The sequence below is a fragment of the Amblyomma americanum genome, chromosome 1 (assembly GCF_052857255.1).
Source record: "Amblyomma americanum isolate KBUSLIRL-KWMA chromosome 1, ASM5285725v1, whole genome shotgun sequence".
Lineage (NCBI taxonomy): Eukaryota > Metazoa > Arthropoda > Arachnida > Ixodida > Ixodidae > Amblyomma > Amblyomma americanum.
Window position 1 is genome coordinate 3,020,577 of NC_135497.1, and position 24,733 is coordinate 3,045,309.

At 45.3% G+C, this 24,733-nt stretch overlaps 1 protein-coding gene across 2 annotated transcripts in view; it reads right to left on the reverse strand.

The window, feature by feature from the left end:
- Positions 1 to 392: 392 nt before the first annotated feature.
- The window catches only part of LOC144108846 (mblk-1-related factor 1-like), a 43,151-nt gene continuing 18,810 nt past the window's right edge, over positions 393 to 24,733 (reverse strand). For both annotated transcript variants that reach the window (XM_077642066.1, XM_077642073.1), the window contains one exon: positions 393 to 1,558. In XM_077642066.1, coding sequence (XP_077498192.1) covers positions 1,013 to 1,558 — 546 coding nt within the window. In that variant the 3' untranslated portion in view covers positions 393 to 1,012. The remainder of the gene's footprint in view (positions 1,559 to 24,733) is intronic.

The following is a 24,733-nucleotide window of genomic DNA, read 5'->3' on the forward strand; positions in this document are numbered from 1 at the left end:
GTTCATTTCATAACGCGCCCCACAGGTCATTATTCTGAAGGTGCTTCTGTTCCACTGCATCCGTTGTGGTGTCTCGTTCATGCCCGGTACCCTGTGGCCCAATACAGCCCCCTACGATTCAGAGCTCAAGGCTGCACGCACGAGTCCACCACAGCGAGTCCACATGAGTGGCATGAGAAAGGGCTGCATCGCAAAAGGATAAAGCTCCATCGCTAGTGTAGCTCAGTGTCCAGTCATAATTGCACCGGTCCGCTGCACTGGCTGGACTGTGCAAGACCAAAGCACGCAAAGCCCATTACTTTGAATGTTGGCCCTGGAAATAATATCTGCAACATGACCCGCATTCCTTAGAGACACTAGCCATGGAGACAGCACCAGGCGACACGAAGGGGTAAAAAAATCACGTTTTTTAATTGTCCTCTTAATACAGACTCGCTCGTGTACACACGGGGATAAACAGGTGGAATGTTCGCCACTGCAGAGCGAATCGTTTGGCCTTTCGCATCTCCTTTTTGTACAGTGGTGTTCGCCAAAGAGACCGAGAAAACTGCCACAAGTCCCTCACTTCGGGATCTCAAAAATACACTGGTATACTTATGTAGATATCCTCGAGAGCAAAAAAATGGAAAATCTCTGACAAATCAACAAAACAGTAAACATAAAACATGATAAAAAAGCGACAACAAACGCGACCCAGCCACCGCCGTGTAGGTTCGGCGGGGCCAACTCAACAGGCTTTGCACTAAGTCTGGGCGCGCGGTATGGCAGTGCGGTTAAGTCCACTGGCCGCCCAGCCCAAATTATGCGAAAAATACTCTGCGTGGAAAAATAGTCTCTCTCTCTCTCTTTCTAAGTACACACCGGGCAGGCACTTGGCAGGGCCGGGCCCTGAGGCACGAGATCCGGAAAGCGCCGTCATCACAGTCGGCCCGAAGAAGAAAATACTCTCTCGTCGTCATCACAGAGTAGACTAGCTTAGCATGAGGGACGCTTTCCGGCGGCCGGGCGCCGGTCACTTGTCCAGCGTGGATTTGATGAGCGCCTCGAGCAGGCCATCCGGCTGGCGCGGCCTTTTCTTGGGCCGCAGCAGGTGGCGCTCCTTGACCTTGTACTCAAGCGTTGAATGCGGCACGCCGAAGTAGGTGCCTGCGCGGTGCACGCTCATCTCGCCGCGCTGCACGGCGCGCACTGCTTGGATCAGGTGGTCGCGGTCATAGTTGCGGTACCGGCCGCGCTTGGGCCGCGTGCGCTTCTCTTCGGGTGCCGCCGTGCCGCCCCCCGCAGAGCCCGCCGCCGCCTCCGATGATGAGGAGGAGGAAGAGGACGACGACGACGATGAGGAAGAGGCCGCCGCAGGCCCTGCCCTCTGGGCCGCCGGCCGGTACGAGGGCACCTTGAGGATGACATCGGCGGCCGGGCGTCGCAAGGCGGCGGCGTCCAGCCGCTCCTGTGCCAGCATCCGGATCAGGTCGGACACAACGGGCAGCGTGGTGGGCGCCTTGGGCTCCTCCGCCCCGGAAGCTGGCTGCAGTGCCAGCTGCTGGATGCTCGACAGGAACTGCACCACACAACGTCAGTGGCTGCTTATAGGCGTTACACACATTTGGCACAGGCCATCTGAAAATTACCATCACGTCTCCTAGAACACGCAGTCGCAATCCTTGTATTACTCAGGACACATTAGGTTCACAGCGTAAGCTTGAAAGGTTGAAAAACAGGTAAAAAAATTCCCATTCCCTCAATTTGAAGCCCCTCATAGAAAACTGCACATGACAGAGACAAATATTAAAACACAGTACTTCCTTCCCTCATTCGAATGTCTTCTGACAATGTATTTTTTCAGTTCATGGTGGTTCAGCATTCAATGGTCATTTCAAAACTGCTTTTACAAAAGGCAATGGCTGTCTTCCACAGTTTCACATATCTTTGCCTTCCTGATTTAGTGATTCCTGAGGCTGGTGTTTGCAGCTAGTTACTAGACCTGGATGTAAAAAAATCGTTTGGACTGGATGGCATTCCAAATGCTTTTGTGAAATGTTACGTGGAATGGTGCATGAAATATCTGTTCTAATAATAAGTCTCCGATTGAATCTTCACTACAGGATGATTGGAAAACCGCAAAAATCAAACTGTTACATAAAGCAGATGATAAAACACGTGTTCACAAACTATCGACCCATTTCGCTAACTTAAACTTCGTTCAAAATTCTCCAACACATAATTCATAGACTTCTGATTAACTCTCTCGCTACCGCGCCATAAGCAACCGGGCATACATAACCGACGTTTTAAAAAAGCCGCCGAAAATTCATTTCGATGCTTGCGGACACGTTGCGCCATCTAGGTTGTTTCTATGGAACCAAGTTCATAATTGCACGGCAGGGCTCGAGTAGCAGCGCCAGTGTGCGCTTTGTACAGCCTGCGCACTGTGGGTGTTTCCTGTCTGCCTCCGCTGCGCGATCGTGGCGCTGCGACCCTACTGCTCCTCAGCCGGCAGACTGGCCACTCACATGTGAAATGCTGTGGAGCACTGCCGCTTTCGCTCGCTGATCGCGTTTTTGATGCGCTGCAAACTATTTGGAATCTGTTCAGGCTAGTATATACTCAACCTGCAGACCTGCACATGCCTTGCGCATTGATGTATTCGAGTTGCATATTGTTTACGACCAAAGGTGATGTAAATTTGTACCATATAGTAATATTCTGCCACATATCTCAACTATACTCCTTTTTATGGTCACAACAGATCGCGGTCACTATTCACAAGGGGTGTGCACTGTCCGGTTGACTACTAATTGAAGCTAGCTAGCAGAGTGAGATGCAACTTGAACACGACTCAAACAAGGAAAAAATTAGCTCTGTTATCATACAGGTATACTGGCTAAGAGATATTGAGTTGAAACAAAGATGCGTTCCCAAGTGTTGTAACCTCGCCTGCATTTGAGCAACCTTTGTTTAAAACCAACCGTTTATATTTCTCTCCACTTAAACTTAGCTCCTAGGAATGCACTCATATTTAATTCCAATTTAAATTACTATTTAAACTACTGCTATCTGTTTTGGGAACATCAAAAACAAACCTAAATAAATTATTTGTGTTGCAGAAAAGGGAATAACGCACGTAGCTGGAATCAGTTTCACAGCCTATGCATGAATATCCATGTCCAACATTCTCGAACAAAAATTTTGAGCATTGGAAAACGGTAAGGTACTAATTTATGGAAGTATTGAAGGTAAGAAAATATTGAAGGCGACGTTTAAAAAATTTCGAGAAAGTACCGAAGTATAGACTGGTGTCGTACAGTCTCACCAGGATTTAGAAAAAAAACTATAAACAATCAGTATCGCGTTTAGGTAATCGCGGATTTAAAACGAATAGGCTTAAAATGGACTGTGAACTGAATATACACAATCAGTATCGCGTTTAGGTAATCGCGGATTTAAGCGAATAGGCTTAAAATGGACTAAAAACTGAATATACGAGGAGGAGAAAGAAAATCCAAGTTCGGTTAAATCCTTGGTGGTTTATAGCATACACCTACATACATTTTACGTGCCAGTCTCACCTACGCCACATATGCAACTTGAATTCATTGCTTTCTACCGCATTCATTGTTGATAGCTTCCGATGCTGCATACATTTTGAGAAAGGTCGTACATGTGATTCAGCTGGAGAGGAACCTAAAATTTCGCCATGAGTGTTCATCCACAAATTATCGCGTGCTTACATCCACTCCGCCATGAACCACCATCTAAAGTACGCTTTCATTGAGAATGCGCGACAAGTGATAACCGTGCAAAATAAATTTACCATAGTGCGAATCATGAGTTTAACCAACTTATGCCTGCAATAACTACACTGTACTCTTTTCTTTTTTGAAACTTGAATGTGATATCAATGACCTGACATCATCAGCCTATGGAACTCGCCCACTTAAAGAAATTATTTACGTCCCGATCTGCTGCGCCAAATACGTTAAGTAGCGAAATTAGTGTTTTGCTTAGGCATCCGTCGGTAATATTTGAAGACATCGACGCTATATACCGTTTTGGAAAGATGATATACGTATATGATTCACTAAAAACCCAAGATTTATACTGATTTCAGTGAACAACCGGCTATATTCTTGTGTGTACTTCCAGAGCTTGTTTACTTTGGCTGGAAGCATCACCTGTGGCTAGCCACTACTGAGTATGCGCGACAATTGATTACCACGAGGGCAAAATTGATCACAGTATAAATCGTGCATTGATCCCCGCAATACCTGCCCTATAGTCGTTTTGATTCCTGAAATGGGAGGGCGATTTGTCGGCACTTTTTAACAGCCTGCGCTATATGAACAATTATGCTCTGTAGTTCTATCTACATACCATACATGCCTGTGTTGTTCCTCTCCTTGTTTTTTTTTTTTTTTTTCTGAGGCGCCAATTGTTGTTAATCAGCGCTCGGATGCGCGAAACCGGACGCGCACCACCAGCCGCCAAAGATGCGAGTGGCCCGCGAACAGTAGGGTCACGGCGCCCCTAGCGGCGGCGGAGAGCGTGACTCGCATAGACGAGCCCCCATTGTCCGCGCGCTCAGTGCGGAGGCCGTACGAAAGAGCGCACTCCCTTAGAGAGCGGCCGTGATAATTGCAGCTTTTGTTTTCAGTTTAGATTGTGAGGGGGCGCCGTGAGAAATGAAACTTTGAACGGCTGCAGCAGCGTCAGCCAGCGAACATGGCGTCCGCGTCGCCTACCGCTCCTCGAAATCGAAATCGGACGCCGAGCGCTTCGGCTGGTGTCGGTTTCGGTTTTGCGACGAAAGCAGCGGTGATAAGTCAGACAACGACCTACACACGTCAGATTTGAGTTCTGACAGCGAGACTTCGTCTCAGGGGCATGGAACGTCAGCATGTATTCGCACATAAGCTTTGTTTTCGTTCGCTCTGTGCTTTCTGCACTGCATGCGGTTTGTAAGTGATGAGAGTGGTTTATTTTTGTACTTCAGGGCCTTCACAACATATGGCCAAGACAGTTTGCCAAATGTTCAAGGGCGCGTCGCGTTTTTTCAACAGAGACGATGGCCAGGTGTCAATGTCGGCGCATCGCTGCGGAGCGGCGTTCGGAGATTCGCTCGACCTCTCGGCTTATTCTTAATGTTCTTCACGGCGGAGGTGATGAAGACTGTACGAAAACAGTAATAAGTATGCTTGGATGAAGTTTTTGGACAGGCAAATGTACGCTCGGCGTGACAGCTCATGGGAAGAGATGAATCTGTTGGACAAGTTCATTGGAATCGTCATACACATGGGAACTGTTGACCTGCTACGACTGTATCTCTATTGGAATATAGGAATCATCTATTCTGGCCTTCATCCATCAAATAACATTTGCCGAAATCAGTTTTTCGCTTTGCTTAATTTTCTGCATGTAGCTGACATGGAGGATTCAGTGACGGCTGAATCTATAGGCAAGACTTGGAAAGTGTCCTGACTTTTGAACCACATCAATGAAAGTTCATCGATCCTGATGTTCCAGAGCTTGCTCAATACGCCAAATTTGGTCAGCTGGTTTTCAGGAAGCAGCTCATTCAACAAATCTTAGAGCATGGATGAAGTAAAGTAGTCCACGCCCCCAATCCTCCCATAGAATCCATTCAGCACCAACTGCAAAGGAAGGAACTGCAAGCACTGCTACCAGAGAACAAAACATGAACAAAGGTCAAACGTCATGTGCAGCACCCGTCAAGCCTACCTCTGATTCACATCTTCACGTGATTGCTTTTCACAGTGGCAACACAGTGATGACCACTGACTTGACCGGCTATGGAAAGTGCGATAATTTTTCCTCAGAGCTGAACTTGGAGGAATAACAGCTATAAACATGTGAACCAGTTTGTATATTCCAGTTTTCCTTTAATCAAGTTCGTGCTTAGTGCAACCGGTAATTTTTGTTTTTTCTTTATACTTTTTCCGTGTTTTTGCTACATTTGACTAATAAACGTTCAAGTACTTTTGCACACAAGACTCTGCTGTTTGTTTCATTCAAAAGTGTAAGTAATAAGCTACAATTTCATTGCAATATGCGCTGGGTTTGTTACTTCTTGTGAAAAAAATTTTTCTTTCAGTACACTCCAAATCGTCCACATTTCCACGGTAGTGAAAGAGTTAACTTTCTTGAAGAACACGATGTCCTCTCTAAACTAGAGCATGAGTTCAGGCGTGGCTCCTCCACAACCACTCAGTTAGTTGAAACTGTACATGGTTTTGTAACGGCATAAATCAAGGACAACGGAGAGGTGCAATATTTACGAATTTTTCGAAGGCCTTTAATAATGTCTCGCACCATAAGCTACTTCACAAATTGCGATATATAATAAATAATCATAAACTACTGGCTTGGATTGCACCTTCTTTTAGAGACTGACATCAGTTCGTTGCATTAAGCAATATGCCTTCTGACTCTGGCTTTCCGCAGGGGTCCGTGATGGGTCCCCTTCTCTTCTGCTCTTTATAAATGACATTGTTGATAATCTTTCTGCCACATTAAATTGTATGCCAGTGACTGTTACACTACAACACAATACTGTTCAGGACCAAATTAAATTAGTGAGTTGTCAAAAGTAACAGCTAACAAAAGTAACGGTGGCGAATGGCCGTTAACTTTGAAAACACTGTTCTTTTACGAGAATCACCCACAAGAAAAGTCCCCTTTTGTTCCCGTACAGTACTAACACTATCACTCGTGTAAAAGCAATTCAGTAAAAGTACCTTGGCTGCTGGATCACTAATAATTTATCGTGGACAAAACACATTGATACTGTGTTCGATTCTGTGACAAAACACATCGATCACAGCAAACTGAAGCATATTCAACAAAAAGGAGTAAGATTTATCTTCAACAAATATGGCAGTACTTTCGCTAGTGAGTTACTTCAACAACATGACTACCTGTCGGCAAGCGAAAGAAATCGCATATGTAGATTAAAGTTCTTTTTTCAGCTAATAACAGGGAATTGCAGTATTTAACACATCTGGTATTTCCACTTTCTCTTCTGCTAAAAAACAAGACGACACGGCAAAGCAATAATGCTCCTAACTTCAAGAAATACTTGCTTTAAGTACCCATATTTCGCACGAACTATAGTTGACTGGAATAACATAACTAACGACGCAATTACACAAAACTCATTAGCACCGTTTGAAGAGTGCCTAAAATAATTCTCATTTGCTTTTTCATACATGTACCCAAACCTGCAACGGTCTTTAGCAAGACTGCTGTATGTAAAAATAAAGTAAATCTCAAGTGCCCTAGCTTGACAAGTGATGAAGAGGGAGACGAAACAACGGAATTCACCCATAGCAGGATGGAAGGACTGAAAGGCTGGAGGGCCCGGTCAATACAGCAGGGACACCCTAAAGATCGCCAGCGTGCAAAAGACCAAACTCGCAGAAATGAGGATGCCAGAGTCCATAATGACCACATACGAGGGACAGTCAAAGTCAGACAAAATTCAACAACAAAGGCTTGGATGGCTTGGTTTTATGCGTTTTAAAGGGGCTTGAGACACCAAATTTTGAGGCTGTAAAAAACTTGTTATGGGATTCACCAAACACTTCAGCTCCAAAGATGCTCATTCTCATGATCGAGATTATTAGTGATAGCACAGTAATGTGACATGCTATGAATGACGGCGCGCGACATCGGCCAAGTGCTGAGTCAGCCATAGAGTTTCTAAATATTGCAGAGGGAAAGCTGGCGCCATCGTCTATGCGAATTTCTTAAAGGGCACTTCATCCACTGCAGGAATGCCTGGAAGACGAGGTTTCGTGTTTGGCTTTGCTAGTGCTAAACCGAAAACGTGGACTGCATCTCAAAACTGGTAGTTGCTCTCCTCTGTGGAGAGATTAAGTTATTTCAATACTGCATTTTTCGCTTCAATAGCTTTAACGCAAGTGAAAAGTTGATGTTAGGCCCGTATGGAAACTTTCACAAAATTTCTTCCAGGCTTGCCTCGCGAAGTCTTTAAAACCACTTTAGAAACAGCCTTTAAAACACCAGATCCATCAAGAGTGTCTTGCAGTAGTGTCTCTCGCAGACACTCGAGGGATTTAGTATTTGCAAGTTTTTAGATTTGAACACAACTTTTTACTGGTTTCAGACGTCAGCTCTGGGTTTTACGAGCATAATATTTTTAATACACTAACCATTTTTCATGAGTGCCTTAATCCATTAACCTAAAGCTTCTGGAAGATCGACCAATTCGTCTTTTAGACTTAAACCACGTGTGCTGGGAGTAATATGAAGCCCGCTGCAATAAGCCACTACGGCGCATTCCAAACTGGTTAAGAGAGCTACAGTCAAATCATGTGTTAAGAATGCCCTCAAGAAATCCTGCAAGCACCTGCTTGACCCATCCACCCGCAGCTCCCTCGTCAAGTCAGTCAGCTCAACCTCCTCACTCGCAGACTGTGCTGGCCTTTGTTTCACAGCTGGGTCAACCCAAAGGTTGACTTTCGCAGTCTTTGCGAGTTGCCCCATGACAGCGGCTGCATCCTTATTGTCATTCTCTTCTGCATGTAGAATAACTTTATGCTTAAAGCTACTCTCATGGCGGACACGATGCATCTATTCCAGCCAGCCTACGGACCGAACAATGACAGCACAATTGCCAATGGCTCCTGCGACACAGAAAGCGACCAGCAAACCAGCTACTATGGTTGCCAGCAACAAGTGAGCTGCCACATCACATAATGGTGATGATGATGAGCACCTACGGGGAACAAGGGAGTAGTTCCTCACTGGCATCCACCCAAGTGCAGCCATATGGCTACAAACGAACGCTATACAGCTTCCACAGAAACTTCTGGAGACACTGGAGGGCATTTGGGAGGCATCTGTCTGATGTGATGCCTTCCTGAAAACACTCTGCAGTGTCGTAGACAAGGAGAACTACATATGCGTTGGCAGGAAGTAGCGTAGTTGTTAGCACGCTCGGCGGCAGAACGGAAGGTTGGTGGTTCGAATCCTATCGTGCACAAAGATTTTTTTTCTCATCGAGTTGAAGAGCATAACGAATGGACAGACAGACAGACAGACGTGAGCTTGAGCCATTAAAGGCTTTCGCCTTAATATAAGCAGTATCACAATAAACTGACTTCTCACTTGAGAGGTGAGAAGAGAAGATATCTACACAATAAGTTCATGACCAACCGCTGTGAAGGAGGCGCTCAAGTTTGGGTAAAAATTAACAAACTACTTCATCGTACATCAAATAACACAGATATTACTAAGCTTACTCTTGAAGGCTGCAGTACTGAGGGTACATAACTTGCAGAAAAATTCAGCAAATTTTTTCAAGATGCTATAGTGCAAAATGATCCAATGAAAGGCATAAAACATAATATTCAAAGCAAATGATCATACAACATTCAAATTAGACCTATAAAATACATCACTGACTGCAGAGTTCCCATCCTCACCCATATTAATAACCTGGCTTTAGCCCCTGGTCTTATTCTGAAACTGATGCAAGTATCAAAAGTTATTGTTATTCATAAAAAAAGGAGACAAGAACAAAGTCGAACTATCGTCCAATCTCAGTCTTACCGGACTTCTCTAAAGGAATACAAAAAATAATCGACAAAAGAATGATGAACTTCTGCTTGAAATTCAGACTTATTTCTCCCTCAAAGCATGGTTTTCTTTATGGCAAATCCACCGAAACTGCATTACTAACGCAAAAAGAAGTAATATTAGATACAACTGAGAATCAAGATGTCTGTATTGAAGTCTTTCTGGTCTATTCAAAGGCTTTTGATAGCCTCAGTCACTCTGTTTTATTACGGAAGCTGGAACTATATGGTATATGTGGCATGCCAATGAGCTTAATAAAGTTTTATCTTCAGTACCGGTTCCAAACAGTCAAAATAGGGTCCCACCTGTTGTCACTTGATCTGCTATTGTTGGCGTACCACAAGGCTGCATATTAGGGCCTCTCCTCTTCATACTCTCCAGGCTGGCTACTGACGTACTGGTCAAGCCGAGGCGCAAGAGCACTCTGCGTCATCTCTACACGCGTCTACCGTTTCTGTGAGACTGCTCTAGAGAGTGTGGCACCTCAGAGTGGTCCATGCAGCTGCGTGCCTCATGCATGCAGGTAGGCAAGCAGCAAAATTTTATTCTTACTCGCTCCTCATTTGTCGCGGCTGCTGGATTGCTCTGAGTTCCCACTTGCATGCTTTTGCTCTCACGGATTTTCAAGTGCTGCATATTCTGTGACCTTATTGTACTTGTGATCAACTCGCTGAAATGGATGTTGATGGCCCAGGCCCTCCGGGGGAGTCATTTGAGCTAGTTGGTTGTAGCAGTGAAACATATTGACTAGTGCAAACACAGACAGGGACCAAAGTAAGAGTAAGAGACAGGACACATGCTAGCGCTTGATGCCATTTGGGTAGAAGTCCCCAAATAGCATCAAGGAAGTAGTCAAGACCTTGAATGAACTCACAGCAAGGTTTGTGGAATCAACTGCCGAAATTAAGGCTCAAGTACGAAACCTTTCCTCTTCCAGCAATGCTGTGAATGCTCAACTTATATCTATCAGATCTTCTATGGGATTCTTCAGCGACAGCTTTGATGAGATAAAGAATGAAATCAAGTCTCCGTGTCAATAGCTCACAGTGGCCCAAAGTCACGAGTTCTGGAATGCCAGAAAGAAAACCAAAGATTGAACAAAGAACTCAAAGATATCAGGAAAAAGATTGTTAACGTGAAACAGTACGGCAGGCGTAACAATATTGAAATGAAAGGGGTTCTCTTGACTGATGATGAAGATCTGCATCAGATCCTACAACATACTGCTGAGCAGTTGAATGTAACCATTTCGAGCAACGACATAGACGTCGTACATCGCGTGCCGACAAAGGCTGACGGCCCTCCCAATATAATTATCAGGTTTGCTTCACAAAGCACACGTGACAGGGTCTTGCATGCCGTCAAGAAAACCAGACTGAATGCTTCTATGCTCGGCTTTAAGGATAAAAATCCTGTCTTCATAAACGAGCACTTGTGCCCTGAGAATAAAATCTTACTTGGAAAAGCGATCCAAGCTAAGCAATATAGGCAATGGAAGTTTGCTTGGGTGGCTGAAGGCAAGATCTTGATGCACAAATCTAAGAAATCAACAGTAGTATACTTGACTTGTCAGGAAGACCTTGAGATGATAATGCAGAAACAACAGTTTTTGGGTTCGCCTTTTCTTGCCTTGAACTAACTTTGAAATGGCTAAGCTCAATCCGCCTTGTAATGGTGGAAACATATCAAGCTTTTACACTAATACACATAGTTTAATGAAGAACTTAAATCAACTCTGTTCTTTTATTTCGCAACAGGATCAGCAGTTTGATGACCTGGCTATTACATAAATGTGGCTAAAGAAACATGAAAACGTATCAATTGCTGATTACACAACGATATCCCATCCGCGTGACTCCCATTCCCGTGGTGGTGGCGCACCACTATTACTCAAAAACACCCTTACCTTTTCAATATTGCCAAAAATGACTTATTCAGTACCTGAAATCGAGGTGCTTTTTATCATGGTAGATTGTGTCATCATAATAGGCGTAGTTATCAGCCTCGGAAATCAAATCTTTAGGCATTCCTTGATAAACTCGAAATGATTCTTCTCTCGGCCACCAGCACTTATAGCAAACCTGTTATCATCGATGGTGACAAAAACATTGAATCTTTGAACTCTTGCAACAATGATTATGCTTATCTGCTTGAATCTTATAATTTCAGGAATTTGATTACAACGCCTACGCGCATTACCTGTTTACCGGAAACCTTAATAGACCGCATCCTAACAAACATAGGTGCAGAGGCAAGCGCTAGTGTCTACAAAGATCTAATTTCAGATCATTTTCCAATTTCTGGGAATCGCAAAGCACAACAAGAGGGAACTAGTTTCGAAAATAGATTATGAATTAGTGAGCAAACATCCTGAGAAACTTAATTCAGAACTGATTTTCCATGACAGCGTATATGAAGAGTTCAAAAACCTTATACAGGCTCTTATCAGCATACAGTGAAAGCTCGTTAATTCACAACTCGTTAATTCGAAATTTTAGATAATTCGAAATAGTCATTGTGGTCCGCTCCGCAGTGCATAGAAGTCTATGTGCGTAACAGCTCGTTAATTCACTCAAAAATTGGCGCCGCCACCCATAATTCGAACTGCGCGCCGCCAAGCGCCGCTGTTGAAAACCATCGTTGGAAGCTTTCACGGCAGAACGATAGATGGCACAACCATCGGGGCGCCGCTAGGGTGCTGGAACAAGTACTAACCAGTCTTTCCTGCCGCGACTGCTTCGAGGAACGACGTTTTAGTGTTTTAGCCCTCGTTTTGCACGCCGCTTGCTGTGAGCTTGTGCCCGCGAGATGTGTTCGCGTGGGAAATACTGCGCCAAGACGGTGAAGGAGAAAGTGGCGATTTTATGCGAGGTGGACGAACGGAAGGCCAGCAAAGTGAAAATCGAGAAAAAGCACGGGATTCCACCAAGCACGTTGTCGACCTACGTCCGAAATAGGAAGGCCATCGAGGATGCCTACGAAGCCGAAGATTTCACCAGCAACAGAAAAAGGCTCCGATTAGCCAAGTATCCAGAAATTGAGACCGCTGTGATCACGTGGGTGAAGGAAATGAGAAGCGCAGACATTCCACTGAGCGGCCCAATTATCATGGCGAAGGCGGCCGATTTCGCCCTGCGCATGAATGTGGAAGATTTTGTCGCCTCCGAAGGATGGTTTCACCGCTTTCAAGACAGACATAATCTTGTCTTCGGGGTGTTGTCCGGAGAAGCCAAAGAAGTGGACGCAGAAACTTGTGCCACGTGGCGAAGCGGTGCTCTGCAGCAGTACTTAGAAAGCTACTCGGCACAAGATATATTCAATGCTGATGAGACGGCTTTGTTTTATAAGCTCCAGCCCAACAGAACAGTAACATTTAAAGGGGACAGCTGCGTGGCGGCAAGCGAAGCAAAGAGCGGATTACTGTTCTGGTCGCCGCTAATATGACCGGGACGGAAAAGGACCCTCTTTTTGTTGTCGGAAAGGCACAGAAGACTCGGTGTTTCAAGAACATTAGGACACTGCCGACAGATTACGCCGCCAACAGCAAGGCGTGGATGACGGGCGAATTGTTTAAAAAATGGCTCCTGAAATTCGATCGGAGGATGGAGCTAGGAAAGCGTCAAGTTCTCCTCATTGTGGATAACTACTCGGCACACAAAGTCGACGCTGAGCTGAAAGCCACAAGGCTAGTATTTTTGCCTGCCAACACGACTGCGGCCTTGCAGCCAATGGATCGGGGGGTGATCAGAAACATTAAATGTTTCTATAGGCGCCACATGATCGAGTGCAAGATTTTGTGCACTGGAAACCAGAAGACCAGCACCATCACATTGCTCACAGCAATGCACATGCTGGTCACGCCGTCCACAATTGCAAACTGCTTCCACCACTGTGGCTTTGCTGCCGGAAGCATGGAAGTGGCGACGATGGGAGTCCAGAGCCTCTGCCTGCGGCTGTGCGTGCTGTTCTGCAGGACGTTAGTTTTGATGATTACGTTGAAGTAGACAGCGATGCAGCAGTGTGCGGTGCCCGAAGTGATGAGGACATTGTCGCTGAAATTGTTGGGGAGTAATCTGTCCCAGAAGAGGCAGAAGACGAGGACGACGACGAGGAGCAAGAGCCCGTGCGTTCGTCCGCGGCAGAAGTTATGTGAGCGCTGAATGTCGCGCGCCTTTTCTTCAGCTTTGAAGAGGGGGAAGACTCCCTGCGTCGCATTCGCGCGCTAGAAGACCGAGTGACTACGGTAGCCCTCAGAGAGAAGCAGAAGATGATAACAGATTGTTTTGCTAAATAAATAAAGAAAGCAGTTCGTTTCATAGCCAATGTTGATTCAGGGACCTAAAACAAACTATTCCTGCTTATGCTCTCCAACATACAGAAAAATCGTTTAGCCCTTTTTGCCACACTAATTATGGAAAACAGATGCTCCATTTCAGAATACCAAAAACTGTTAAATCACCTGTTATCAATAAACATCGATACAGAAAAAGTGGGCTGCGAGAAATTTGTGGCGCTTTAACACTGAAATTGTTCCTGCATTGTGAGTGTATTTTATGTGCATGTATGCAAGCTTTAGTATGAATATGCTTTATATTGTGTAAGAAGTGTTACCCATTGAAAATTCTTCTGAATGCTCCATAATGCATGCTGTATGCCTTGTAAAAGGAGTGTCCAGGAGTGATCAAAGATCGCTTTTTACCCAGAAATCTAAGATGTAAAGAAATGTGAATCTGAACCACCTCTTCACCGAAGCAGTCGTTCCATTAACTGAACTAACCAGGACGGCTAGCACTGGTAGGGCGAGAGCGAATGGATCAGTAACTCCAAGTGCCAACAGTGCTGGTCAGATGTTTAGGAGAAACCCCCAACGATTTGTAATAAAGGAGTAATTACTCATTGGCATCCACCCAAGCACAGCCATACATCTACAAAGGAAAGATATACGCCATTTTACAGGGGCGCTGCCATCTTGCATACGCAGCGCCGTCTATGATCTGGGCAATATCGTCGCCATGTTGGAATGTGCGATCGCACATTTGTGCGTTGGCATGTGGGTCAATGGCTGCTGTTTTCTTTCTAATGTGCTTTACTTTCGGTGCTGCAATGCTGCACTTTCTGGCAGCATTTGCGGTTTCTGCAAGTTTCGCTAAATCTTTGGCTTCGCAGGTTTGCTGGTATCAAATGACTTGCTTCGCTGTTGGCCCTGAAGATTCAACATCCATTATCAAGCTGTTTTCTGAAATTGCTTGTCCAGCATCTACGCCTGCACAACCATATCATCAAGTGCTGCATCGCATCGATGATTACACCCCCTGCTCCAATGGAAAGCCCAGCTATACAAGGACCCGTCTCCGGCTGTTCATCACTTTCTGGCAGCATTTGCAGTTTCTGCAAGCTTCACTAAATCTTTGTACTTGCTTCGCAAGTTAGTTGAATTTAATTTTGTTTTTCGCCTCTTTATTACTGCCGCAAGTGCTGTCAGTTGCCGTTGTACTTTTTGTCGCTCGTCAAACCCGTTTGCAATGCTGACGAATGTCGAACTCGCAAAAGAGTTGAAGAATTAGAATTGATACTTAAAGGAAAACTTGAGGAAGTGGTGACCAAGATCACTGCAAAAGTTCTTTCAAAACTGAAAGGTCCTGATGGAGGCGACAATGCTTCTTTGCTCACTAGTGTTGAATTTATTTATAATCAGGAATTTGACACAAGGAAAGCAAAGCAGTCTGAGCTTATTGCTGCCAACAAGCTGTGGGCATATTAAAATGAAAAGCTCCACAAAAGGGTTGCAGAACTCGAACAGTACTCAAGGATCAACAATGTGGAAATATAGGGAGTTCCTGTGACTAAAGGCAAGGATTTGAAAAAAGTGTTGAAGCATTGGTAACGCCATTGAGTGTCCTATCGACTCTGCCGACTTTGACACGATCCATCGTGTAGCCACCAAAAACAAAAGTGAAAAAAAACAATCATTGCTCACTTTGTGTGTCAGGAAAAGAAAAACGAATTCGTGCGCAAGGCACGTAAAGCTCACCCCACAACAGACCAAATTGGCTTCCCTGCAACTTCATCTGCCTGAATATTTGCGAATGAGCACCTCACATTTGACAAGAAACTGCTTGCCAGGGCTAAGCTGCACAAGAAAGAAATGAAATGGAAGCATCTCTGGACTGTCGCATTCTTGCATATAAGACTGACGAAAGCACGGTCTTCCGCATAAGCTCGGAAACAGACCAAGTTTTCTGCAGCAGCTCGGAAACAAGCAATTAGGTCTCTGCTCTCTACCTAGTTTTGCCACTGACTCAGCTGAATCCCCTTTGCGCATTCCACTATCTCCTGATAAGCTTCAATATACTTTGCAAGCAGTACTCATTCTCAGGAAAAACCATGAATCTATCAATAATTTCATCACTTCACTTCAGCGCTCGTTTTCTTTAATTTGCATTTCTGAAACTTGGCTCTCCAATTCTGACGGCAACCAATTTGGTTTTACATCTTATATACCAGAATACTGCAACGCCCATCCAGCAACTATGAGGGTGCTGCAATTTTTATTTCCCCAGAAATTTCATACCAGTGTAGTTCACATCTCGCTCTGAATGCAATGCAATGTGAGTCACTTTGGATTGAAGCCAATCATTTACTCTTTTCTGCTGACTGTCGTAAGTTGGTACAAGGCTGCATCTATCGTTCCCCTTCATCATCAATCCCAGAGTTTCTGTTAGCGCTAGATGCCACATTAAATAAACTATCTTTCGAAAACAAGAATGTTATAACTCTTGGAGACATTAATATTAACCTTTTAGATACGGGAAAACTCTTATGTTGTTTCCTATATTGACTGTTTAAGTGGTTTCAGGTATGAATGTATCAAAAATGCTGCAACTAGATGTTCCCCCAGTGGATCTTCCTTGTTAATCGACCAAGTTCTTACCAATATTTCGCCCTCATCCTACTCAGGTGTCATCGAACTTGACATACAGTCAAACCCGAATATAAAAAACTCAGATAGAGCGAATTATTCCTTATATCGAACACTCGAAGTTGTGATACCATTATCCATCTAAAATATATTTTTTACAACGAACTACACAATGAGAAAGACAGCAGTGCACAGCAATGCGTCATCCCGCCAGTAACGAAAGATGAAGTAAAGAAAGCCTTAGAAGCAATGAAAAGGGGAAAAGCAGCTGGGGAGGATCAGGTAACAGCAGATCTGTTGAAGGATGGAGGGGACATCGTGCTAGAAAAACTAGCCACCCTGTATACGCAATGCCTTATGACCTCGACTGTACCAGAAGCTTGAAACAATGCAAACATTATCTTAATTCATAAGAAGAGAGACGCCATGGACTTGAAAAATTACAGGCCGATCAGCTTACTATCCGTTGCCTACAAAGTATTTACTAAGGTAATCGCTAATAGAGTCAGGGCAACGTTAGACTTTAATCAACCAAATGATCAGGCAGGCTTTCGTAAAGGATATTCCACAATAGATCATATCCACACTATCAATCAGGTGACAGAGAAATGCGCAGAATATAACCAACCTCTTATATAGCTTTCATTGATTACGAGAAAGCATTCGACTCAGTGAAAACCTCAGCAGTCATACAGGCATTGCGTAATCAGGGGGTAGAAGAGCCTTATGTCAAAATACTGGAAGATATATATAGCAACTGCACAGCTACTACAGTCCTCCATAAAGTCAGCAATAAAATTCCAATGAGGAAGGGCGTCAGGCAAGGAGACACGATCTCGCCAATGCTGTTCACCGCATGTTTACAGGAGATATTTCGAGGCCTGAATTGGGAACAGTTGGGAATAAGAATAAATGGAGAATACCTAAATAATCTGCGATTTGCTGATGACATTGCCTTGCTGAGTCACTCAGGAGGTGAACTGCAAATCATGATCAATGAGTTAGACAGGCAGAGCAGATCGATGGGTCTAAAAATTAACATGCAGAAAACCAAGGTAATGTTCAACAGCCTAGCAAGGGAACAACAGTTCACAATTGGCAGCGAGAGCCTAGAAATTGTGACGGAATACGTCTACTTAGGGCAGGTAGTGACAGCTGATCCGGATCATGAGAGGGAGATAACTAGAAGGATAAGAATGGGGTGGAGCGCATATGGCAAACTCTCGCAGATCATGAGTGGCAGTTTACCAATTTCCCTCAAGAGGAAAGTGTACAACAGCATAATCTTACCGGTACTCACCTACGGGGCAGAAACGTGGAGGCTAACGAAAAGAGTTCAGCTTAAGTTAAGGACAACGCAGCGAGCCATGGAAAGAAAAATGATAGATGTAACGTTAAGAGATCGGAAGTGGGCAGAGTGGGTGAGGGAACAAATACGGGTTAATGACATCCTGGTAGAAATCAAGAGAAAGAAATGGGCTTGGGCAGGGCATGTAATGCGAAGGCAAGATAACCGCTGGTCCTTAAGGGTAACGGAGTGGATTCCAAGAGAAAGTAAGCGGAGCAGGGGGCGGCAGAAGGTTAGGTGGGCGGATGAGATTAAGAAGTTTGCAGGCAAAGGGTGGATGCAGCTGGCAAAGGATAGGGTTAATTGGAGAGACATGGGAGAGGCTTTGCCCTGCAGTGGGTGTAGCAAGGCTGATGATGATGATGATGACACATTGGATATAGCGAACCCTCAGCGCGCGCGATCGCTCGCCAAACGGCTGCCAACGCGACTTTGTGCCCGCACACAGTATCTCTGGGCAGCCATTACCAGGCCGCAATACTCATAGCGCGCGCAATCGGTCGTCAAACGACCGCGAACACCCTACTGCGCCGTTTCCAGGTTGTCTTCAGGCGCTACGCTGTCTGTCCTCGCGCCGCGCTTCCGTGAGATGCAGGGGCAACGGGAAGGCTCATTCTGCAGTAGCTTGCAGGGGGGGCTCCCTCCACTGCGCATGCACGGCCCCGCGACGCATCCCCACGTCTTCTCTGCTTTCTTTGTTCGCATTTGCAAGTCGTGCTGCTCGATTCCGGACGTCCCTATGTTGCTGCTGGCTTACATTCCGGCGCTACATCCTGCAAGATGACGACGAAGCAGTGGCGTGCCTTGCCGCTTTCCAACAAACTTGAGATAATTCACCGCGTTGTGAGCAGTGAAAAAAAGGCTGACGTTGCCGCGCATTTCAAGATTCTGAGGAGCACATTAAGCATCACCTTGAAAAACAAGTCGGCCATCAGAGGCAACGCGCAGGAGCACCCAAACGCTGACGGCTGTCGCCTCCGCAAGCCGGCTTACTACCAAGTAAAGGCACTGTACCAGTGGTTCTTGGATGTTCGCGCGCGAAATCTGCCTGTCGCTGGCCCCATGTTGCAAATGAAGGCAAAAGATTTCGCCTGCATCCTGGATGTCGAGGGGCTTATGGCGGACAGTGGTTGGCTTCAGCGCTTTAAGGACCGCTACTCCACCACCATAAAGGTGGTTGCAGGTGAGAGCCAAGCAGTGGACGCAAAAAGTGCCGAGAAGTGGGTGCAAGACGTGTGGCATGCTGTGACAGAGAAATACGAGCTGCGCAACATTTTTAACACTGACAAGACTGCTTTGTTTTGGCAGCTGCTGCCAAGCAGAACCTTGGTGCGCTAAAAAATCAGATGTGTCATGGCGGTACACTGAACAAGGCCTGTGTCACTGTTGTTCTCACGACAAACATGGACGGATCATCGAAGCTCGGACCGCTTGTCATTGGCAAGTTCAAATCTCCTATGTGCCTGCGAGGGTGTGCCTTGCTCCCGGTCACGTACAACTCCAACTCCAAGGCCTGGATGACTAGGACGTTGTTCGAGGCCTGGCTACAGACTGCATGACTGGGACAAGGAACTTGCAACAAGCGGGCACAAAATTTGCCTCCTCCTTGATAACTGTTCCGCACACCACTGTGGTGTCTCGCTCAAGAACATCGAGCTTTGTTTCCTGCCACCCAACGCAACAGCGGTTTTGCAGCCGCTCGATCAAGGGATCATCCGCGCTGAAAGCTGGGCTATAGGAAACGCGTCGTTGAGCGGCTGTTGGTGAAACTGCAGGCTAACGAAGAGCTCAAGATTAATTTGCTGGCCGCAATAGAAATGATCAGTCATGCCTGGCAAGACGTGGCACAATCCACAATTGCTTCCACCATGCTGGCCTGTGTCGAGAGGATGCAGAAGTTGCCAGTGCAGTGCACACTGTGCAAGATGACAGTGACAATGCCACGCTGTGGGGAGAACCTGCTGATGTTCCGGACGTGGTGCCTGAAAATGTTGACCTCGAGGATTTTTTGGCTGTTGACAACGTAGCAGTGACAGTGAGGCCGTTGGTCTCCGAAACTGTTGCCGACTTGCTGGCGCCTGGCCCCAACGAGGAGCCACCACCGGAAGACGATCACCCCCGCCCGACGTTGCACAACGCCCTCGCTGCTACCAATGTACTGCGCCGATACTGCTCCGGAATACAGGGAAGCAGACTGGAGTTCATGGAAATGATGTCGCGTGTCGAAAGTTGGATTCTCACTGATGGCGCTAAACGCAGTATTCAGGCAAAAATCACTGCCTACTGCAAATAAGTGTGCATTCCTTTGCAATAAATTTCTTTGAGTACCTCAATCACGGGTAATGGCGCATTTTTCCTTTCGTTAGTGCATTTACGCTCTGCCGTTCAGGACATCGTGTATAACGAATTTGGTACTAAGGTTCGTTAAAAGCAGGTTTGGTTATAGAGATATACTTCACATAACGAACAAATCTCGTTGAATTACGCTGTTCGTTATAACCAGGTTTGACTGTAACAGATTATTTTCCTATTTTCATTACGCACGATGAAGTTTCCCATCCCTCGCATTCAGTTTTCTACACTTCCAGGTTTAATAGCGAAGAATTTGTTAGTGCTATCAGTAATACAGACTGGTCTCCGTGCTTTGCACTGAGCGATTTGGAGCGAGCAATGGAATGTTTTTGCTGCCTTTTTTTCTATCTGTATATCTGAGAGTACAACATGAGTAAAGTGCAGAAAAAATTGTAAATTTCCCCACAATTCATGGCTTACAGACAGTTTGTTAAGCTGCATGCGATGCAAAGAAAATCTTTACAAAAAAAAACAAACAAGCAGCAGCCTTTAATGTTTCTTTAGCTGCACGCTACAATAACTACGTTACTGTCCTAAATAACCTACTGAAACATGTGAGAAAATCTTACTATGAGCAAGAAATACATAAAAATGATAATAACACTAAAAAGCAGTGGAAACTTTTGTGTGACTTTACCCAGTGCAATTTACCCAGTGCAAACAGCCCCCTTACTGAAATTAATTTCAATGGTACAGTCTACACTGCGCGATACGACACTGCGAACGCCTTTAGTGGCTTCCTTCCTGCGCCTCATAATAGTCGTCCACTTAGTTCAGAAATAAACATAAAGCGCTCTAAACAATTTTTTTTTTCCTGTTTCCCCTCGTGAAATCGAACTGCTGATTATTGGCCTCAAGGTCACTGGCCCTGGATTAGATAAGATATCCTCCAGCCACCTTAAACTTGTAGCCAATCTGGTTTCTGAACCATTTTGTCGTGTTAATCTCATCCTAAAGACAGGTGTTTTCCCTGCTTGCCTCAAAACAGCTAAGGTAATCCCAGTGTCCAAGAAAGGTGACAGATGATTAATTTCTAACTATGGGCCCATATCTATGAAAAATGAAATGAACGGCTGCACAAATCAGGACACAGACAGACAAGAAAGAGACACCACCTGCGCACTGGTGTCTTTCTTGTCTGTGTCCTGATTTGCGCAGCCGTTCATTTCATCAAGCACCAACTCGCCCCTCAGGCCGTTATTCTGACCCATATCTATTTTATCTTCCCTCAGTAAGATTATCAAGAAATTGATAGTTCAACAGTTAAACAATTAACTAGATAAATTTAAGATAATTTCCCACCACCAGTTTCGTTTTCGGTCTGGCAGCTTGACTAACTTAACTCTGATCTCTTTGACTGATTTTATCAAGCAAGGTGTTGTTAACGGCAAATTTGCTGGCTCTGTCTTTTTAGATTTCACAAAAGCTTTTGATATGATTAATCACTCTATATTGCTTAAAAAAATCGAATTTTATGGAATTACAGGTCCCGTGTCGCGACTGCTAAAAAGCTATTTGCAAGATCGTCAACATATAATCAATATTGGTGGAAGAGTCTCACAGGCTAAAACTGTTAACCAGTGTTCCTCAGGGCTTTATTTTAGGACCCTTACTATTCATGCTATATATATTAACGACCTTCCTAATTCTATTAGTCAAACTCACTGTGTGTTATATGCTGATGACACTACCGTGTCATTATCCAATATGTCCATAGATGATCTGACTCTTGAATTGAATGCCATTCCAAGTAATGCGAAATGGTGTACTGATGATCAGTTAGTGATTAATCCCGCTGAAACGAAATTCATAGTCTTCAAAAGTAGCCAGAAAATTCTTTCCTGTCCTCCTACTTAACGTTAACGCTTTGTTATTGTAATGTTCTGGCTTCTGATAACACCAACTTTCTCGGCGTTATTCTTGATTCAGGTCATAAATATTCCATCCATATCGCTCATCAAAAAAAAAAATCTATGTTTGGCATCAGAGCGCTAATTAAGGCGCGTCCAATTTTCCACGCAACCTACTCCTATCTTTGTATTATGCCTTCATACACAGTCACATTACTTATGGCATTATTGCATCGGGAAATAAATATAATTGACATTTATAGTCTCTGCAACACTTACAAAACCAGGCCATCCACATTATTACTCGTAGCCCTTTCTCTACTAATGCTCGTTCTTTATTGCATGAGCCCAATGTTTTACCAGTTCACCAGCTTTTCCAGTACCACTTTGGAATCATGTTCTTTAGGTTACTACATGGCATCCTACATTTTCAGTTTGTAGACTGCATCCTGCTGATCAATCACAACCCTACCAGATTTGCAACAAGAAACAATTTTCTGCTCCCCAAAGTTCATACCAATTATACTATGGTAAAAATTATGGTAAATCTGCCGGGAAGCCCGACATGCGCAGTCGCTCTGTTTGCAGTTTAATGCTTTCTTGCTTTGATGAGGACAAGTTTTATCCAAAGCGGCACTGAGACAATTCATTGTAATCCCTCTCTTGATTAACTTCCGAGTGCACACTGCTATATGGGACAAGTGCCTTTTTCGATCTGGGATGTACAAAAAAGAAATTTTCAGGTCGAGAAACTGTATGCTGTTATTGCATGGGAGTTCGAAAGTAAAATTCAGGCCTATTGAAGCATCTTTGAAAGATGCAAGAATATCAGCAACTGCTTCGTCAATGGATAAAACTTTCCGCTTGTCCATTATCACCAAATTGTCATCTACATACCGTATAAACGCGTGTAAGGGCCGCACTTTTTTTCCCAGATTCGGGGGGCAAATTTCGGGGTGCGGCCCATACATACGATTTTCGAAAAAAAAAATTTTTTTTTAAGTGAAAGCAAACCAATCTGGAATGTGCGGCATTTATTTACCGTTCAGGCATCACTCACGGAGTCTTCAGACTCCGAGCTGGTGCTGTGTTCAGGTAAATGTTCAGCCCACAGAAAGTCATCTTCGGTCCCGTCTAAACTGTTTGAAATTCCGGTCACTTTGAAACTCCGGGTTACAATGTCGGTCGACACAGAATTCCACGTGGACAAAATCCATCCAAGCACAGTCGCGAGCGGTGCCCTCTTAAGCCGCCCTGTCGGCGTCTCGTTGTGATTGCCATTGGCCATCCATTCCGAATACTGCCTTCGAAATTCAACCTTAAAAGGCCGACTGACGCTTACATTCAGGGGTTGCAGCATGCAGGTGAGGCCGCCCGGTATCACGGCCATGTCTGTGCGGATACCGTGCAGGCGTTCCTTAACCCTACCCATCAAGTGACCGCGGAAACTGTCCAAGACGAGGAGCGATTGTCGGGCCAGCATGGCGCCTGGGCGCTTCTCCCAAACGCTTTTTACCCAGTCGAGCACAAGCTCATCGTCCATCCAGCCCTTTTCTTGGGCGCGAACTACAATTCCCTTGGGGAAAACGCCTTTAGGAATCGTTTTTCTTTTCAGGATGACATAGGGGGGCAGCTTCCGCCCGTCCGCAGTGACGCACAGCATAACGGTACACCGTTGGCACTCCGCGCCGGTCGTCCGCACGAAAACACTCTTCTTTCCTTTCAGTTCAACTGTGCAGCTCTCGGGACAGTCGAACCACACGGGGGTCTGGTCGGTGTTCGCTATCTGGGAAAATATATAGTTGTGCTCACGACACAGACCGATGACATACTTCTGAACGCTGAGCACCTTGTCGGTGTAGTCGGGGGGCAGCCGCTGGCACAGCGTGGTCCTTCGCCGAAATGATAGGCCCTTCCTCTTCAAAAATCTTCGTACCCAGCCGGCACTAGCCTTGAAGTCCTCGTGCGGTATGCTTTTAGCATGCGCCAAGGCTTGTGCCCTCACGCGCAGCATGTCCGTTGTCAACGCGTAGCCGTTGTTCCGCACTTCCATTGAATAGCATAGCAGCTCTTCTTCTAGCTCAGGAAATTTGCATGGCTTGCCTCAGAAAGCGCGCTTTTTTGAGCTGGTATTCTTCAACGCATCCCTTTGTCCGCACCACCGTCGGACACACTTCTCGTCCACATCAAATTTTCTGCCCGCGGCACGCTTGTCGTGTTCGAGAGCGAACTCCCGCCGTGTAGCTGTTGAGGTGCTTGCCCATCGTGCAACAGTGACAATGCTTGGAGGCAGTTCATGAAAAAGTGAAGAACGACAGCGCACGAGAGCAACAACTATGCCGAGCGACCACGCTAACACAACCACCAAAAAGCGCATGCTTTGACAGCCAGAACAGAACAAAGTTAGAGCTGGCGATACCAATGCCGATACGGATAGCGGAAGTACAGTAGCAGAAGCTCGCGGCAGAAGAAAAGATGATGATGATGACCCGCGGCCTCGGGCGCCATCCATGGGCGGCACCTCGAAGCTCCTGTGCGCATGTATTTCGAAGGCTATTCTTGTGTGTTTCCTGGAAAGTTTGGGTGCGGCCCTTACACGGATTTTTTTTTCTTTTTCAAATATTTCCTTTGGGAATACGGGGTGTG